At 61.6% G+C, this 18,962-nt stretch overlaps 2 protein-coding genes across 2 annotated transcripts; both read left to right on the forward strand.

The window, feature by feature from the left end:
• The first annotated feature begins 413 nt into the window (after positions 1–413).
• On the forward strand, positions 414–11,768 carry RAPGEF3 (Rap guanine nucleotide exchange factor 3). Its single transcript, XM_019511032.1, has 27 exons — positions 414–420; positions 1,344–1,687; positions 1,835–1,941; positions 2,154–2,275; positions 2,767–2,941; positions 3,302–3,386; positions 3,577–3,637; positions 3,824–3,900; positions 4,173–4,319; positions 4,931–5,037; positions 5,284–5,372; positions 5,713–5,791; positions 6,059–6,209; positions 6,321–6,403; positions 6,788–6,827; positions 7,046–7,127; positions 7,257–7,403; positions 8,091–8,188; positions 8,373–8,498; positions 8,588–8,769; positions 8,856–8,946; positions 9,310–9,360; positions 9,569–9,656; positions 9,897–9,961; positions 10,230–10,284; positions 10,580–10,651; positions 11,345–11,768. The coding sequence occupies exons 1-27, from the start codon at positions 414–416 to the stop codon at positions 11,461–11,463; spliced, it is 2,850 nt and encodes a 949-aa protein (XP_019366577.1). The 3' UTR covers positions 11,464–11,768.
• A 1,879-nt stretch (positions 11,769–13,647) lies between these two features.
• Positions 13,648–18,866, forward strand: ENDOU (endonuclease, poly(U) specific). Its single transcript, XM_019511339.1, has 4 exons — positions 13,648–14,392; positions 17,052–17,090; positions 17,766–17,900; positions 18,773–18,866. Exons 1-4 carry the CDS (start codon positions 14,020–14,022, stop codon positions 18,823–18,825), a joined length of 600 nt encoding a protein of 199 aa, XP_019366884.1. The 5' UTR covers positions 13,648–14,019; the 3' UTR covers positions 18,826–18,866.
• Positions 18,867–18,962: the final 96 nt, after the last annotated feature.

An 18,962-nucleotide genomic window follows, 5' to 3' on the forward strand; every position in this document is an offset into this window, starting at 1 on the left:
CTGACAGGGTTTGTGCTCTCCATCTACTCCATGGCTGGTACCTTGCAGAGGAACAGGGCCCCTGTTCCCTAGTATTTGTGCAGTGCCCAGCCCCCAGTCTTGGCTCTGGGTCCCTGGACCCTTGCAGAGGGACCGTGTCCCCCAGACCCTCATATTTGTGCAGTGCCCTGCCCCCCCAGCCCTGGCTCCAGGCTGCCCACCTTGCTTCAACTGCTACCTCCCAGGCTGAACATGTTGCACCCGCAGCTATTTGCAGCTCAGCACCCTCAGGCAGTGTCTCAGGGTGGCTGCAACCACCCTCTGCAGTGCATCTCAGAGTCACCAAACATACTCACCCAGCCCTGGCCAGGAACACCTTGCCGGTGTATGCGGGGAATGCTGAGCCCGAAAATAACCTGGACCCTCCCTACACTATGGTGGGTAAGCTGTCACCACCCATGAAAGAGATCTGGGAGTTGTGGACAGTGCTCTAAAACCATCAGCTCCATGCTCAGCCACCTTCAAAAAGGCAACCATGAGAAGGGGTTATAAAGAAGGGTATGATGAACACTGCTGAAAGTATCGTGATGCCCCTTATACACCCCCAGTGCATCCACACCTTGAATCCTGCTTCCAGTTCTGGTCCCTGCTCCTCCAGGAGGGTGTAGAAGAACCAGAGAAGGGACCAAAAAGGGCATCAAGGATGATAAGCAATACATGGGGGTTTCCATATGAGGAGAGTCTAACAAGGCCAGGCCTGGTCTGTAGAAAAGAGACGCTTGAAGGGAGACATGAGAAGAGTTTTGCCAAAATACTGAAGGGTGAAGACCAAGTCTGTCGGGATTTATTCTTGACTGTCTCTCTCCAGACAAGAATGAAGGGTCACTGCATGAAATGAGCAGGTTGTCATTTTAAATGACCGCAAGGAAGTTCTTTCTCCCCCAGTACGGCATGAAAGGCTGGGACTGGTGGCCACCAGATGCTGTAGGAGCTGAGAGCGTAGCCCGATTCACAAAGGGATCAGACACAGGCCTGGAGGAAGGGGGCATCGGGAGCTATTGGGCACGGTAGTGATGGGCATGGCATTTGCATCAGAGTGTCCTGGACTTTCAGTGCTGAAGGCTGCAAGAGAGAGAGGAGCAGGGAAAAGCCCTGGTCAGGCCCAGTCGCTCTCCTTGCCAGCCTCTGCTCTTTGCCCCCGTGTGACACAGGAGAAGGGGCACGATGGACCTAGGGTCTGATCCAGTCCATGGCAGCTCTTATCTTCTTATGAGCATGTTGCAGGTCCCATGCATGTTTTAGGGAGGGGTTGGGGACGTGGGGGGTTAAGGAAAATTTTGTGTCCCCCATGTAAAATCATCCAGATCAGGTCCAAATCGATTTGGATCATCCGAAACCCATATGTGGCCCTGCTGCCGGCAAGTATCTTCCACCCCAGCCTGGGGCTTCAGATACCTGGAGGAGCTGCAGGCTGGTTTGTTGGCCAGAGCAGTGCAAGAGGGGCTGTGGAAAGGGGTGTGAAAGGGCCACTGAGACACAGGCCACAGGGGAGTCCCAGCAGCTCACACCCACCGGGGTAGGGCTGGGGGCTCCTGTGAACCGGGCCTGGGCTGGGCAGGCCGCTAACAAAGACCTTCTGTGCTGCTCTTTCCAGACCCCCCTTCCCGATAGCGAAGCATCCCTGGATTATGGCCACAGCCTGACACAGGTGAGTTCACCAAGGTGGGAGCCCCCAGGGCATGGGCTCCTACTTCCCAGCCCGCGGGTGAGTGTGGGCTGCATATGCAGGTCTATCTGACCTGTTTCCCAGTCTTTCTGCCTTGGCATGGTTACTGCCACTGCTTGTCACCCCCAGGCTTCCTCGGACAGGGTGCGGCGAGCTGGGCGGGTCCTGTACGGCTGTCTGCTCAGCACCTGCCCCAACCTCATCCGCGACCACAAGCACCACCTCCGGCATCACAGGTGGGGTCCCGGGAGGGCGTGGGGCTGGGGCAGAGCTGGGGGGCGAGCCCAGACACAGGGGCAGGGTGATGGGTGTGTGGAGCTGGTTAATGCCCATGCATGAGACCCAGAGAAGGCCGAGAGGGCCTTCTGGTGCCCCTCGTTTCTCTGCCAGCCCTGCCCTGGGCTCCCCAGACCTGAGGCCCCCTTCTCCCCATCATCCCCTCCCGCAGGCAGTGCTGCTCTGGGAAGGAGCTGGTGGACTGGCTGCTCCGCCCCGGCTTCTCCATGCAGACGCGGAGCCAGGCGATCGGGGTCTGCCAGGTGCTGGTGGACGGAGGGGTCCTGACGCATGGTGAGAAGGTGGCGGGAGGGCAGCCCTGACCTGGCTCCCAGTACCCTGCGCTGGGACAAGGCTTGGGCAGCACATGTGATGGGCACCGGGAGCAATTGCATGCTGGCTCGCACAAGCGTGTGCGCAGCCTCTGCTCCAACCAGCCCACATGGCATCTCCTCCCCATCCCTGCCTGCTGTGTCTTGCAGGCTGCTCGCCCTACAGCTTGTGCAAATGGAGACTCTTGCATATGTGCGCCTTGCACGTGTGCCATGTCTTGCAAGTGTGGCATGCCTTGCACAGGGGGGAGCCTCTCAAATGTGTGCTATGCTGCACCCATGGAGTCCTTCACATGCTCTCCCTGCTTCTTTAAGTCACTCACAGGGGTGTTTTGATTCTGTCTTGCACACCCACCATGCCTTGCACCAGCACTGTTGCTTGTGCACCCAGCCTCACAGGGGCGGGGGCCTTCATGCCGGTGCAGCTGGGGGCTCACACTGCTCTTTCCCCAGTGAAGCAGGAGTGGCATTTCCAGGACAAGGACACCCAGTTCTACCGCTTTGCCGAGCTGGACCTGAGTCCAGAGCCCGGTGCTGGCATCAGGGACCCCGAGGAACTGCTGGAGGCACTTGCCTTCCTGGCCCAGCTGGGCCCCAACGCGCTGCTTACCATGGCTCTGCAAAAGCCGTGAGTGTGACATGCCACCCCCGTGTGTGCAACCCTCCCCTTGACCTTGTCACAGCCTCAGTTGGGCCTGGGCTGGGAGATACAGTTGGGTTTCAGGGGGCAGCCCCCAGCTCTGGGGCCTCATCCGAGTGCACCGGAGAGGTCAGGTGTTCTCCCAGGGCTCTGGCCTGGGGTTTGGCTGCCTCCTCCTACACGCTGCCAGGCTCTCCAGTGCCTTGAAGGCACTGACTCGTGGAGGGGCACTGAGAGCCTCTGCCATCCAGCCTACAGGCTTTTCCTCCTGGGTGGGGCAGCCCTTGCCCATCTTTGCATGCCCCTGGCTGGGCCAGCAGGTCACCCCCTCCCCTGTCCTCTCCCCAGCCCCGTACAGCGCACGGAGGATGAGCTGGAGTTGATATTTGAAGAGCTGCTGCACATCAAGGCTGTGGCTTATCTGTCCAGCTCGGTGAGTGCTGGCTTCCCCGCAACGTGCCCTGCTGCCCCTCCACCCTGGGCAGGCCTCAGACAATCACAGTGCCTTCCCCCTCCCCATGCCCTGGGGGGTTTGCCTGGTCCTGCTGTCTCCTTTCTCCCACCCCATGCCCCCCAGTCTAGCCCGCACGCTCGCTGGAGCTAACAGGCCCCTCTCTCTGCAGGTGAAACGGGAACTGGCATCTGTGGTGCTGTTCGAGTCGCACGCCCGGGCGGGCACCGTGCGTGAGTATCTCAATGCCACGTGGCCCTTGCAGGGCTGGCTGGAGCCTGGGCAGGGCAAGGCGTGCAGGAGTGGCTGGGCTGCACAGGGTGGCCCAGGGGTGGGCAGGGCAGAGCTTCTACCCCGCAGCTCCCAGCCAGTGCCTGCGGCCCTGCTCTCAGCCCCGTGGCTCTTGTTTTCCCCTGCAGTGTTCAGCCAGGGGGACAAAGGCACCTCCTGGTACATCCTCTGGAAGGGCTCCGTGAACGTCGTCACCCATGGCAAGGTACAGGGGGCTGCCCTAACCCTGGAGGCCCATTGCAGAGCCCCTGTTGGCCCATCTAGCCCTCCATCCTGGACAGCTGGGGTGGGACTGGCATGCCAGCCCAGGGGGGCTGACGGCACAGCCAAAGGGGCCTGGAGCACTGTCCCTGCGTGGCGGTATAGGGTCACAGCCCGGTGATGGAGGAGAGGTGCTTTGGTCCTATGCTCCCCTGGGCACCGGGTGGAGTGCAGGGGTGGGAGGGGTGCCTAGGTCTCAGCCTGCCGCTGCTCCAGGGCCTGGTGACCACACTACATGAGGGCGATGACTTCGGGCAGCTGGCACTGGTGAACGACGCGCCCCGAGCTGCCACCATCATCCTGCGTGAGGACAACTGCCACTTCCTGCGCGTGGACAAGCACGACTTCAACCGCATCCTCAAGGTGGGCTAGACCCCCTGGAGCCCCCCGTATTGCCCCCGTCCAGCTCCTGCCTCCGCCAGACAGGCATGGGGCATGGGGCATGGGGCTGTGGCTTCTACAGGGAGCAGGGGGTGCCAGTTCCCATCACCGGAGCCACACAACCCACGGGCCTGGGGTCCAGGGATGCTGTGGGCAGGGGATGCTCCCTGCATCATGGACTCTGCTCGGGGAAGGCATCTCTTGTCCCTGGGAGTACGGGCACAAATGGGGCAATGCTCCTGGCCTTGGGGCCAAGGACCTGCCCCCTGTTCTGGTGCATCCTCCATGCAGCCATGGGCTGCTTCTGGCTTCTGGCAGGTGCTGGGAGATATTGCCCCCATCCCACACCCCCCAATCTGTGACTGTGGGGCCTGGGGTCCATTTTACCCTCTGCTTCCAAGCTGTCAAGGTAGCCTTGCTTTGGCCTTTGCCCTGCCCTGCTGTTCCCCACTCCACCCCCTAGACACCCCAGGCCAGGGCAGGACTGCAGGAGCAGGCTCCTGGCCAGGCTGCCCCTAGCCCTGGGATGCCAGTCCAGTCCCCTGCCGAGAAGGGGACAGGCCCTGGGCAAGGCTGACGTCAGGTCTCCGCAGGATGTGGAGGCCAACACCATTCGCCTGAAGGAGCACGGGAAAGTGGTGCTGGTGCTGGAGAAGAATAGTGGCCTCGGTGGCCACGTGGCAGTTGCAGGGAACAGTAGGTACAGCTGCCCGTCTCACCCCTCCATCCCCTGCCCCAGCTTGGGCCAAGTCCTGCCCCTCCATGGGGGTGCCCAGCCAATGTTAGCTGCCCCCCACCGTGCCCTGCTTCTGTCCCCATCCCCTCCGCCTGCATCCAGGGCACCTGGGCCTGATCCTGTGGTTGTAGGGCCCCTGCCTGGCAGCCCTCAGGCCCCCTGGCGCAGTCGTGGCCCCTGCAGCTGACCCACCGTGGGCTCTGCCCGCAGGTACTCGGTGATGGCAGGGACCCCGGAGAAGATCCTGGAGCACCTGCTGGAGGCCATGAGGCTGGATGCCACCTTCTGCGACCCCATGGGTGAGCATCAGGCTGCCCTCGGTGGAGGGGAGACACACATGCTCTCGTGGGGGCCACGAGCTGCAGGAGAGCAGGGAAGTCACAAGCCAGGGGAGCAGGGACCAGCCTGTGCCCTGTCCAGAGAGCTCAAGCCCTGGTTTTGGAGGCCTAGAGGAAGTGCAAAGGGCTGGGTGGCTTGGTGGGGCTGGCGGGAGGTGGGTGGCTTGGGGGCACCATGGTTGCATCGGAGGGAAGTCCCCACCCCCAGCCCCCAAGAGAGATCCTGGGCACCCCAGAGATGGGGGCAGCCCCTGGCACAGCCCAGCCCCAGCTGCCTGACCTGGGGGCTTGTCTCTTCCAGATACGCTGCTGGGGGATTTCCTGCTGACCTACAGCCTGTTCATGCCCATGGCCCAGCTCTGCAGAGCTCTGCTCCACCAATATCCTTCCCATGCTATGTCTTTAGGGCTGGGGAGGGAGCAGGGACCCTGCCTGCATGGGGTGGGGATGGGAATATGCACCCCGGGCCAGATGCTGTGCACGCTGCGCTGCAGGCAGGGCCCCGGGAAGCCCCTTGCCCTGACACTGGAGAGACCCCCTGGGGTGGGGATGTTGCTGCAGGGCTGGCTCTTCCCAGGCCCCCCCAGCCCCATGGCCGCTGTCACCCCAGGCTCCTTCTCCCACGGCGGCTGCCTTAACTTGCCCACCTTTCAGGCGGAGCCGTCAGAGGGCTCAGAGCAGGAGAAGGCTACCTATGCCCTCAGCAAGCGCCAGAAGATCCTGAGGCTGGTCGGCCAGTGGGGGCTGTTGTATGGGCGTCTGCTCCAGGCCGAGCCCAGCGCCAGGGCCCTGCTGCAGGTACGGGGCAGGGGCTGTGCGGGGTCCGTGCTCCCAGAAGACCTGCCTGGAAGGGCCCAGCACCCGCCCTGGGATAGTGCAGCCTCGTTACCAACAGCCTTCCCCCCACAGAGCCTCTCGGAGGCCGTGAGCCAGGACCCCCGCCTCTGCGGTCTGCTTTGGGACCAGCTGCAGGACCGGCGGAGGCATCGAGTGTGAGTCCCGGTGCCCCGCTCTCCCCACCCGGGAGCCCGGCCCGGGCAGGGCAGCCGGGGACGACTGTCTCCACGCACCTGGGCTCCTCCGCCTGGGACCACAGTCATGCTTTGCAGCGGCTCCTACAGCTGGCACCGCTAGGTTTCCAGCAGAGGACTGCAGGGCAAGCTGCCTGGCTTCGAGATCCAGCATGTCCTTGGGACCGGAGCCTGGGGCTGGAGGGGGGCTGGGAGGATATCCAGCACTGCTGCCGGCTTGCTGGGGCAATTGCTGCACCTGCCTGGCATGGGAGGGGGCTTCCCAGCTAAAAACCCCACTGCAAAGGAGGGGACTCACTTCCCTTGCCCTGTCTCTCACGTTGTATTGCTCTGTCCCCCGCCCAGGCTGGAGAACGGCAGTGGGAACGCATCTCCGCAGATCAAGGTGGGCACAGCTCTGCGCAGGGCTGCCATCTCTCCCCGGGGGCGGGGGGCTGGACTGCCTGAGATGTCCTGTTCTCAGCTTGGGACAGCGAGTGGCCTGGACCAAGTCCAGGGTGGCCACGTGGGTCTGGGACAGGCTGGCTGGGGGCTGGGAGCTTGCGTGCTGCCTAAGTCTTTGCTGCCCCCCTGCTTGATGCCTCTCTGACATCCGGACCCCAGGTGCGGAGCCCGGGGCATTGGTTCGCCAGCCACGAGGAGGCTACACTGGGCTGCAGCTCTGCCATCATGGCTGGGGACAGAGGTAACAGCGCCACGTGTGTGCGATCCCACTCCCTGCGTGGCCCTGAGGCCCCTTCCCCTTCCTCCAGGCCTGAGTCATCTGGCCCCAGGGGTGAGTGGCTCTTGCTCATGCCTCTCCTTCCCTCCTCAGTGCCCTACGACATCTACAGGCCGGACCACTCCTGCTTGACTGTGGTGCTGCCCGTGAACGCCTCCGTGCATGATGTGCTCGTGGCCCTGGCCCCCCGGCTCGGCCAGGATGGGGACCCCATGCTGGTGAAGGTCAACTCAGCCGGGGGTGAGTAAGTGGCATGGGCAGGGGATGAAGCTTGGAGCAGGGGACCCCAAGGAGGATGAGCCCTGCACCCCTCTCTGCAAAAGGGGTCCCAGATGTCCAGAACCCCCATGCTTGTAGGCTGAACCCCTTGATCATAGGAAAGTCAGGCTGGACGGGACCCTAGGGGGTCACATCTAGCCCTAGTTCAAGGCAAGGTCAGTCCTGACCAAACCATCCCAGCCACGTGTCTCTCCAGCCTGCTCTTGGAAACTTCCCCAGCTCTTCTGGGGAGCCTGGAAAGCTCTTCAGCAAAGCTCCTTCTCACTTCCAGCCTCAGTTTCCCCTCCTGCAGCTGCAAGCCATTGCTCCTAGTCCAGTCCCTGGACCCGTCTCCATCCTCTCTGTCACTGCCCTTCAGGGATTTCAAATCCACCCTCAGGCTTCTCTTCTCCAGGATAAATAACTCCAGTCTTTTCAGCCTTTCCTCCTCTATGTCTGGCCTCTGAGACCCGTAATCGTGTGTCCTAGCTGTGAGGGCTGGAAGCTCCAGCCTCCGCATGGCGGCCTGCCATGTTACTGGGCACAAGCCCCTGGCCCCCTGATCTGCAACCCTTGGCCCAAGTGAGGACCATCCTGTGCTCTGGGCCAGCCATGTCCCTGGCTGTGTCCCCCCGATGGACCCCCCTGCAACCCTCCTCTCTCTGGCAGAGCGTGTGGGGCTGCCGATGGATGCCATAGGCGTGTACACATCCCTGGGGCTCAACGAGCGGCTCTTTGTTGTGAACGTCCAAGAGCTTGGCAGCCTGGTGAGTGCCAGGGTATGCCAGCTTCCTCCTCCCATGTGTGCCCGCAGCAGCCTTGAGCTGTGAGCGGCCAGATCAGGGGGTGATGTGGAAAAAGCCTCCTGCCCTCTCCAGCCTGTCGCCCCGTGAGGCTGGGCAGGGCTTCTGGGGCTGTCTGGGGCTTGATGACCTTCCCCATCCCATGCAGACCCCTCACCCCGAGCAGCTCGGGCCCACTGCCAGCTCCTGGGAGACCCTGGAGCTCCTCAGCTCCAAGGACCTGGCCAGCCAGCTGACGGAGCATGACTGGACTCTCTTCAGCAGCGTCCACCAGGTACGGGTGGACGCTGGCAGCTGTAGATGGGGGGGTGGGGTGGGGAGGAGGGGACCCTGCCACCCCCATGACCTATCTGTGCCTTGCAGGTGGAGCTGCTCTACCATGTCTTGGGACCCCAGAAGTTCCCCGGAGCCACCACAGCGAACCTGGAGCGCGTCATGCGGCGCTTCAATGAGCTGCAGTACTGGGTGTCCACGGAGCTGTGCCTGTGCAGGGACGTGGCCCGGCGGGCCCAGCTCCTCCGCAAGTTTATCAAGCTGGCGGCACAGTAAGTGACGGGTGCCACGAGGGCTCAGGCAGCGTGGCTGTCCCGGGGCCCGGCTCCGACCTGAGCCTCCATGTCTTTGCTTGTAGCCTCAAGGAGCAGAAGAACCTGAATTCCTTCTTCGCTGTGATGTTCGGGCTGAGCAACACGGCCGTGAGCCGCCTGGCCAAGACCTGGGAGGTACCGAGCCCCTGCCTGCCCCAGCCCCTGGGCAGCACCAGACCCAGACCCCCAGCCTCAGGGGTAACGAGCCAGCTTTGTGCCCTGGGGAAAACCCCGGTGCTGAGCTCCGGAGAGCAGAGCGAAGTCAGTTTTACCTGCCCCGGGGACTCAAAGTCCCCAGAGCAGCCTGTCCCCACCCCCCGGGTGATCCAGAGCCGGCCTTTGAGCCATGCAGGGAGATGCCGGTCCCAGCTGGACTCTGGATCCACTGTAGGGAGCAGCAAGTGCACTCTGAACCCTGGGAGATTTCAGGATTCGGGCTCTTGGCCCCTCCGGGATCCTCATGCTACCCACATGTGCTCGTCCCCCTTCTCTCGGCAGAGGCTGCCCCACAAGGTCCGGAAGCTGCATGCCGTGCTGGAGCAGATGCTGGTGAGCTGGGCTCCCCCCACTCCCCACGAAGGTCGCAGGTGGCCCCACCTGCCCCCGCTGCCTGGCTGCACCTGCCCGGGTCCCCCCCGAGCTCAACATCCCACCTGGGCTCCCCGCCTTGGGCCACCCCTATCTCCCTCGGGGGCTGTGAGCGGGGTGCAGGGCGCGCCATGGCCGGCCCTGCCTGGAGCCTGCCTTCTCCTTCCAGGACCCGTCGTGGAACCACCGTGTCTACAGGCTGGCCGTCGCCAAGCTGAGCGCCCCCATCCTCCCCTTCCTTCCCCTTCTCCTGAAAGGTACCGCTGCAAGGGCTGGAGGGAGGCTAGGGCCACGATCCCCCTGAGAAGCCACGAGGCTCTTTGTCAGGGCTGGACTCGGGGAGTCACATCAACTTGATGTGGAAAGGGGGTCAAGTGAAGTCAGGGCTGGGTGCAAGGTGCCGGCATCAAATGGGGTCGGGACTGGGACTGGGGGCAGAGGCTGAGCGGGGCAGGGAAGCGCAGGGGTCTTCAGGGTCTGGACCTTCTCCCCTGCAGACCTGACCTTCATCCATGAGGGCAACCGCACGCTGTCAGAGAACCTCATCAACTTCGAGAAGATGGTGAGCGGACGGGGGCCCTGGTGCGGCCCCTTATCTGCCTTTGCCCCTTCCTGCTGAGAGCCCAGGCTCCTAGCCAGGGGGAGGTAGGGGGGGAACTGGTGTCCCAGTGTGCCAAGAGTGTCCCTGGGGTCAACATGCCTGTGGCAGTGCCCAGCTGCCCCTTGCTTGAGTGCATAGGCTAGCTAGACGAGGTGGCTCTGTCCCCCACACCCCGGCTGCTGGAGGGCTGCCACAATGTCAGTGGGTCACCTCTGGGCTTTGCCTGCAGCGCATGATGGCCAAAGCCGTACGCATCCTGCATCGCTGCCGGAGCCACGTCCACAGTGAGTGCCACCGGGCTCCAAGCAGGGCAGGGCAGGCTCCAGGGGGGAGCTCTGCAGGGCAGGGGGCATAGGGTAGGGGCACGTCTGCAGTGACCAGGGTCCCGGACAGCATCAGTGCAAGGTCTGGCTCCAGCTCTAGCAGGCGCAGACATGGGCAGGTGCCCCTGGCGGGCAGGGTGGATGTGAACACCGGTTTGGAGTTGGGAGAGCGGGGCAAGGGGCAGGGACATCTGGGGGGTGTGTTGGATGGGGGGAGCTTGTGACTACCCTAATGCCCTTGTCTCTCCCCACGCAGCTCCCGTCTCCCCGCTGCGGAGTCGCTCCCCCCACCGGCTGGAAGACCCCAAGGCCCTGCGTGTCTCCACCTGTAAGGCCAGGCCAGGCCAGGGGAGCTGTGCCAGCCACCCCTCCACTGGGATCCCTGCCCGGCTTTGGGCAGTGCCCCCTCCCCATAACTCCCCTGGTCTATGCACATGCGGCTCTCAAGCAGGGGGCTGGGCAGCTCTGCTACTGCTTTGCCTGGTGACCTTGGTCACATCCCATAAGCTGAATGGAGTTGAACCAGCCTGGACCTCTCTGGCTGCCCCCAGAGAGCATCTATGCCCTTTGCCCCTTGTTCGGGCCTGGCTGGCAGGGGCGTGCCCCATTGCAGAGGTGCCCAGCGCCTCTAAGCAGGACCAGGGGTCGCCGGTTCCAGCCACAACCCACTCCCCCGGGCCAGACAGTCACGGTGCCAGGGACGTCCGAGGCAAACCCAGTCTCACCTGAGAGCTTCGTACCCCTGGCTCCAGCAGGCTGGAAGGCGGCTCTCCAGGAAGACACTGGCAGCGGGTGCTATGGCGGCTCCTGGCCACGAGAGGACAGGCAATAGCCTGTGACGGCCCCGTCCTAGCTGGGGACCGTCCATCGTAGCCTGCCTGCCTTGGGACGGTGGCTGATAGGGGCACTGCCCTGAGGGAGCTCACAGCAGTACAGTGCTCCCTTGGGGTATGTCCCCTGTTCCCTGTTATGCTACCGGTCCAGGCACTCGGCCCCTCCTGACGCCGGCTGTTCCCCGCAGGCTCTGAGCAGTCACTGAGTATCCGGAGCCCGACCTCCGCCAGTGTCTACCTCCAGCACCTGAGGGTGATCGACAACCAGAAGGAGCTGCTGCGGCTGTCTCGAGACCTCGAGTCCTGACGGCTGGAGGGACCCAGGGTGGCGTGGGAAGGCCAGACGGCAATCTCAAGGCGACGTGTTTCTCTGCTTTCCAGCACGGGGACAGCACTGACTGCCCCCGGGGCAGGGGGGAGCCACACTGGCCCACAGACCTCATGCCCAACCTGGCACGGTGACTGCACCTGGATGCCAGGGCCCGGGGCCCCGAACCAGGGAAGCTGCTGGCATGGACAGACAGGGGCGGGCAAGGCTGCGGCCGTTTGGACAAGCAGCGACACAGCCCCCAGTGGGAGTGCTGCAAGCAATAGAAGTATTTTTGTATAGGACGGGGCGTTGTCCTTCATGACCACGATGTGGCAGCTCCAGGATGTGGCTCCCTTTGGGGCAGGGACTAGGGGTGGTGGGCAGGGAGAGGTGGCTTTCCCAGGGGGGCACGGCCTCAACACCCCCCGGAGAGGCCCCTGGGAGAAATGACCCTTGGGCAGCTGGCGCGGGGCATGAAGCCTGGGCCCTGGCACTCCCTTCCTTGCCAGGGCTGGCGGAGGCCCGTGCAGAGCTTTGCCATGAGCCATATGTGTCCCCCTTTGCTGTTGCTCTCCCTGCACCTGGTCTGGTTCCCTCTGCCCCCATGGCAGACCCTGGAGGTACCCGAGCGGCTGCAGGTGGATACGTCAGGCCTGGAGCCTCCATCCGCCAGCACCGGCACAGCCGAGGCCGACCTGGGCGCAGCCTTCTGCCCTGGAAATGCCAGGCACTTGCTGTGAGCTCGCGTCTGGCACTGACTTAGGGCTGGGAGGATGTTGAGACGCAGTCAAGTGCCCTGAGCACCACGCTTGAGTTTGGAGCAGAAGTCAGCTGCTCCCCCGAGGGAAAGCACAGTGCCGTGGTGGTGCAGGAGGCGGTGGCTCTGGGAAGGGCAGGTAGCTGGCTCACAATCTCTGCTGCCATCCAGATGAAGCCTAGCTCCATCCCGCACCCCACCCCTAGGTCCTGCTGGCGAGGGGTGCAGCCCCAGTCTCCCCGAACATGCCAGAGGCTGCCTTGCAGGGTTGCGGGGAGCTGGGCACCTCCTAATTTCCCCACATCTCTGGTGCCCTGGGGATGAGCTGAATCACAGCTCAGCCATCCTGCCCGGGTGGTTGGGCAAGGCCCAGGGAACGGGTCAGATTCTGCTGTGCTGGCTGTGGGTCTGGCTGGCGTTTCGGTGTATGGGTCATGTCCCTGCCAGCTCATGCCTGGGGAGACGGGGCATGGCAGCACGCCCCAGGTTGCTGCCATGCTCATGCCTTTCTGCCCCATCCTTGCCTCTCTGCACCAGGCCCTGGCAAGGATGAGGGAGAAAGATGGGTCTGCTCAGTGCCCCCTGAATGGGAGGGAGACCAGATGGGCAGCACGGGCCCTGAAGGAGTGGGACTAGGGCCCCAAAAACCTCACCAGTGGCAGCATTTGTAGGGGGCAGGGTCCAGACACAACCCTGCCCCTTGCTCTCACTGCCACTCCCTGACCTGGTGTGGGGTGGGGGAGCGAGTGTGCCCACCCACCGGGCTCTGCGGCCCTGCTGGCACGGTGCTGGCATTTCTGTGCGGGGCCTGTTGAATCACGTCGTGGGTATGAGGGGCTGTGAAGAGCCCGTGGCACAGCTGGATGGGGGTGAGGGCTGGAGGGCTGGGTGGGGACACTCCCCAGTGCCAGGCCCATGCCAGACAGGCTGGGCACCAGGATTGGGAGGTACTGGGAGCAGGCGGGCTGCCTCGTAACAGTTTGCAGACGACAAGGGTTCGTACCACACCACACGACGTCTCCCACCCGCGCAGTCACATCTTCTCGGCCTTGGGGGACTCAGTGAGGGCAGACGGCGAAGGCCAGTCCCCTGCACCGTGGGCAGGCTGACTCCTGCAAGCTCTACAAACGCCCCCAAATGTGAGGATCTTGACTACACAATTCATGGCACATTCACATATGTGCACATGCACACGCAAGCGCATGCGCACACATGCACAAGCACACATGCACAAGCACACACACATGCACAAGCACACATGCACACAAACCCCTGCACATGCACACACACGCAAGCACACATGCACATATAAATACGCACACAAACCCATGCGCACACGCACATGCACAAGCACACGTGTACACACAAGCACACACACAATGCACAAGCACATGCATACACAAACATGCACACGCATAAACGCACAAGCACGCACACCCAGCGGACACAACTGGCATCTTGCTGGCCAGCTCTGGAACGGGCACGGCCCGTGTGGACCACAGTCAGGCACAGCTTGCTGGACAGTTGCCTCGGCCAGTTCTTCGAGCACTCTCAGCTGCCGTGGTGTGGACCGAGGGCTGTGTCATGCATTAGTCCTGCTTGCTTTGCTGGAGAGGCCTTGAGTGAGAGCCTAGGGGTAGCCTGAAGACCTCAGGGTCCAACCGGCAGAGGGTGGGGGGAAGCAAAGCCCCTTCCTCTGCCGTTTCAGCTGGAGCTGAGGCCCGGAAAAGTTCAGTGACATCCAGAGAGTCCCGTCACAGCAGGCCCCGAGCCCAGATGGGCCCTGCTGGCAGCGCATGCCAACCTCTCACCAAGGCAGTGGTGCCCCACAGATCCTGGCACCTCCTGGGAGAACTTCCTCCCCTCCAGGACAGAGTGCAATGAGGCGGGTGCAGAGGGCCGGGCGTGGTGACAGGAATTACTGGCCTTCATCATCTTCCAGGCAGGATAATTACCCGGACCAGCCGGGTTGTTGCTACAAGGGCTGCAGGTGCCACACTGCTCCTCCCCACAGCCTCTCCCCTGGGGTGGGGCAGGCGCTCACATATACTGGGGCAAGCCGAGGGCACGGCAGTTTCCAGAGCTTCGGGAACTTCAGTGTCTCTGGGACCATGAGGACCTGGATCCTTCTCACTGTCGTGGCCATCACCTGCGGCTGGGTCTCCAGCGGTGAGTAGAAGTGCTTGGCTCCAGGTGGGGAGCACAGCTGAAGGGGGAGGGAGGCAGTGAGGGCTGGAGGGGACTTCATGGGAATATGAGTCCTGCCAGAGACTGGATCAGACCCTAGGTCCGGTGCTCCCAGTCTCCTGGGTCACCCGGCAGCAGAGAGCGGAGGCTGGAAGGGAGAGTGAGCGGATCTGAGCCGGGTCCCCCCCACTCCCCGTTCCTCTCTCCCTTGCAGCTTTCAGCATTTAAGGACTAGGTAGTTCTGCTTCAGAGGCTGCATCCCTCTCTCCCATGTGTGGGGCATGTCTCGGGGGCCAACGGTGCTGTGTGGGTTGTCACCTCCCTGCTGACCACCCTTGACATGGGGCGTCTGGCCCCGATTTGGCCTTTTTTCCTCCCCTCTGCAGAACATAGACTCAGAAAATGAGGGTTGAAGGGACCTCAGGAGGTCACATCTAGTCCAACCCTCTGCTCAAAGCAGGACCAGCCCCAGCCGTGATCCCAGCGGCTCTGATCTGCCCCCTTTGCTGCTTCACATCCATCGAGCACGTGTTGCAAACCAATTTCCCTCTGGCTCATTTGCAAAGGGAGCGAGGGCTAGTAGACAGCAGCATGCAGCTGCTGTGCCTCGCTCAGTACTGCTGTTCACCCCGTGACTGCCTGCTTGCTCATCGGACGACATCCTATGACAAAGCAACATTAAGTGGTTGCATCTATTGCTCACAAAAGACGTAACAACCTGGCTCAACACAGACCATGCGGGCACAGCTCAGTCCTAAATAATCCTCCTCGTAACACGTACAAGCGCCCCTCATTACTAGCTACACGCACTGCCCTCCGACGGGGCTCTAACCACATCTTGGAGCCCATGCATATTTTACACACTTTTGCCCAGAACCAGCCAGAAATTGCTCTTACCATATTTCTCACAGGTAATATGCACTGGCATTTCAAGGAGCTGTCTCGGATGGGGGCATGGGTGTTGTGAGTGGTCAAATATGGTGGTTGAAGTGGGATTGTCTTAAGGCCGCACACGTCAGTTCATGAAATCCACATGCTGGCTGTATCTGCTGTGGGTGTTAGCTCGCTGGTGTGGTCTGGGTATTTGCCAGGTAGGGATGGTTTGCTCTGTGTGATATTGCTTCTATTCCCTGACTGAATGACCGAAGCTTTCTGTCCCTTCTGTCCCTGCAGAAGTGACCCCTGGCAGAGGTCCAGCCCAGGGCCCCTGTCTTAATGTCCTGTTTGTCCAAATTCCTAGGGCCTAAGGCCCTTGCAGCCCCTGTGAATGACCTATGTGCAGCTATGTCACCGTCTATCTGCTCTGGGTGACAGTCTGTGGTCCCAGCAGCAAGGGGCTATGTGTTGATCCGGCAGATCTGGACTCTCAGTCCGAATCATTTGCCATGCGTTGCTTTCCCTGCCAAATTGTGGGGGTTTGGCTCCCCACAATGGTGATACACAGAGAGGACCCACCTGGCCCCCCATGCAAAATGCCTCTAGCAAACGGTGGATTGTCACCCTGATATGGTGGAACGGGGCAGGAGACCTTGGGAAGGGACACGCTGAGGTTTTGCTGCTTTGTCCAGCCTGGCCAGTCTCCCAGTGCTGACGCTGGGGTCAAGAAGAGGGTCTTCACTGCTGCACAATTTCGGTGCTAGACAAGACCTGGATTTCCAAGCATGCCGGGAACTGGGCAAAAGCTGCAGTTTCAACCCCCTGCAAAAGTGGGGTCGATGAGAAACGTGCATGTCTTCTCCCAGCCATGGGAAGGCGGCTCTGGGAAGGGACGTTAGCCAAGCTGTCATGGAGCCAGGGCTCAGTTACTCAGCATCATGCCCTGGGCAGTTCCTGGTATCTGCTGCTTGCAAAGGCTGTGGTGAGGAAAGGAGTTGCGTAAGGCTATGCTCTGGGAGGGACACCCTTCCCGATACCATCAGCTGTTAACTTTTCTGCATCACACGGGGATTTGCCCCTTGGTGCCATACAGGGTAGGGCACACATTATTCCTGTTTGCAAGGCACCGGAGCTACCAACATTTGGACGAAGCGGTTTGGGGGTCTGGGACCTTGCAAAACCACCTGGGTCTCCCTGGATAAAGAGAGTAAAACCACAGAGAAGCCATACACGAGGGGAGAGCAGCAGGTTCAGCCAGTGCTGCCCAGCCAGGGGTCTAACCTTGGTGTAGCCCTGGTATCAACACAGAGCATTGGGTCAGAGCCAGGAACATTGCTCTGGGGTCCTATGGGTGCATCGTTCTTCTCTGCCAGTGCTGGCTAGGAGTTGAGCCCCAACCCTCAGCCTGGCCCCAGATCTTGATGGGCTTTAATATGTCCTGGCCAGGGCTGTGCCCCACCAGGTCACCTCTTTGGGGAGCACCAAATGAGCCAGGATCTGGATGGATTGAGCCTCCTGGGAGCCACTAGGACAACCAGTTCCAGCCCGGAGGCTGATTCCTTGCTGACACACCCAGGAGGAGCTGCTTCGATGTGGCTTGGCCGCATGTGGCTGGCCAGACATAGGAGCTGCTCTGTTTAAGTCTTTGGGTTTAATATTTGAGCATCTTTTGCTAGCCCTGAGGCAGCTGTGAGCAGCTGGGCACGCAGTCAGAGGCAGGTGGCGGTGGTCACACACTCACGGCTCTTTCTTTCCTTCTATGCAGCTGCAGAGGCCGAAGAGGATGCAGAGCATGAGAGCACCGGTGAGTCCTGCTCGGAGCTGTCGGGTGTGGGGTCACCACGGCTTTGCATCTATGGCAGCTGTGCTGGTTCTGCCCTGCAACCTGCCCCAGCCTGGGGCTCCTCACCTCCCTCTGATGGGCAGGGGGATTGGCATGCCCAGGGCCAGCCTGGAGGACTTGGTGAACCCAGGGAATAGGCCCTCAAAGGCCCCCTTGAGGGGCCTGGGACCATCCTGACAGCTCCCCTGGCACAGAGGCCAACACTTCTGGGTGCAGCCTGGCAGGTGCCAGAGAGACACCCAGCCCCAGTGCCAGAGTGGGGTGTTCCCCTGCACTGCCCAGGCTGGATTGCAGACACTTTGGGGGCTATGCCCTGGGGTCCAGAGGTGTCCAGCCTGCTGCTCAAGGCATCTCTGACCCAATGGCCCACCCTGGGCATCTGCCCTGCTGGCAGCGAGCCACCCCCTCCCCCCACTTCTGACAGTGCTGGCAGTGTCTGTGGGAGCTCCCACCATCGCCAGTGTAGCTGTGCCCCCACCAGCTGCCGGGGGCACGCACTGTTCATGTTGGGTGCCCATGGAACAGGGCAGGGGAGGTCCCAGTGGATCAGGGGTTGAACCTGGCAGGAGATTTGGGGGCGCACAGGGCTGCTGCTGTGGCCGTCTGAACTCCAGCTCTGCTTTGCCTGCCCCCTAGGCTTGTACACGGCTCCAGACTCTTGCAAGAGACGCTGCCATGAGCAGTTCAACAAGAGGGACCCCTGCCACTGCAACACCAAGTGTGAGAAGTACCAGAACTGCTGTGAGGATTATCACACCTACTGCAGCCAGGGTGAGTGAGCACCTGGAGCCCAGGCACCCCAGCCCTGCCCACTGCCCCCCATTGCCTTGCATGGGATGGTTCCCAAGTCTGGTTTTGCCGCCCCCTGGCAGGGTACAGAGCGTGGGCTGGCTGCGCGCTGAGCATGTTTTCCTGTGTGAACGTGTGCATAAAAGTATAAAGAAAGGTGGGAAGGGACCTTCAGAGCTCACATGTAGTCTAGCCCCTGCCTGAGGCAACGTCAGCCCTGTCCAAACTGTCCCAGACATATCCATCATCTAACCTCTTCAAACAACTAGGGCTGCCAGGCTCTGGAATGGGCTCCTACGGGAGGTGATGCTCTCTCCTACCTTGGGGGTCTTCAAGAGGAGGCTGGGTAGATATTTGGCTGGGATGATATGATCCTGGCACTCGTTCCTGCCTGGGGCAGGGGGTCGGACCTGATGATCAGTTTAGGTCCCTTCCAACCCTAAGCACCATGAAACTATGAAACTGTGAAACTCTCATCAACCCTGATGCAACACCAGACATCACACCCAAATCTGTCACGGGGGAAACAACTGTCAGTGTCCTGCTGCTGTAAAAGGTTATTAATATACAGATCCCATAGAGAGGCCATGGCACTTACTACAGGGAAAGGCAACCCCCCGTCCATACCAATCTGATGGGGGGGGGATTCCTTCCTGACCCCAAATACAGCATGGTTCTGACCCTCCAGCCAGGACCCTCTGCCTTTAAGAGCACATGCATGCATGCGTGCTTATATGCACATGCATGGGGTGCTGCCTTCCAAGGAGCTGCCCACTGTGAGAGCTCTGCGCCGGGCCTTGTACTCAATATATTGTGTCTGAGGGGGTGTCTGCTCTCCTTTCTCTCCTCATTAGATGGAAAACAGGAGGACAACGAGGCTGTACATGCTCACAGCTCTGGTGAGTAGCTAACATCCGGAGCTAATTGAGGTGTGTGACAGGGCACGGTGCCCCTGCCCCTGCCTCCCAGTCTCTAACCCTTCCAATGGGTCCTATCGGGGAAGGTCCACTGCCTGCTAGAATTCACCATTCAGCGCAAGGTGGC

The sequence above is a fragment of the Gavialis gangeticus genome, unplaced genomic scaffold, assembly GCF_001723915.1.
Source record: "Gavialis gangeticus isolate Ggan-Ray unplaced genomic scaffold, GavGan_comp1, whole genome shotgun sequence".
Lineage (NCBI taxonomy): Eukaryota > Metazoa > Chordata > Crocodylia > Gavialidae > Gavialis > Gavialis gangeticus.

What these genes read in the sequence shown, in the direction of transcription:
- RAPGEF3 (XM_019511032.1), top strand. An exon ending in ACGTCGTCACCCATGGCAAG is followed by an intron (nt 3,901 to 4,172) that starts GTACAGGGGGCT and finishes CCGCTGCTCCAG; the next exon opens with GGCCTGGTGACCACACTACA. An exon ending in TCATCAACTTCGAGAAGATG is followed by an intron (nt 9,962 to 10,229) that starts GTGAGCGGACGG and finishes CTTTGCCTGCAG; the next exon opens with CGCATGATGGCCAAAGCCGT.
- ENDOU (XM_019511339.1), top strand. Translation starts at nt 14,020, where the DNA reads ATGCCAACCTCTCACCAAGGCAGTGGTGCCCCACAGATCCTGGCACCT. An exon ending in CTGCGGCTGGGTCTCCAGCG is followed by an intron (nt 14,393 to 17,051) that starts GTGAGTAGAAGT and finishes CCTTCTATGCAG; the next exon opens with CTGCAGAGGCCGAAGAGGAT. An exon ending in TGCAGAGCATGAGAGCACCG is followed by an intron (nt 17,091 to 17,765) that starts GTGAGTCCTGCT and finishes CCTGCCCCCTAG; the next exon opens with GCTTGTACACGGCTCCAGAC.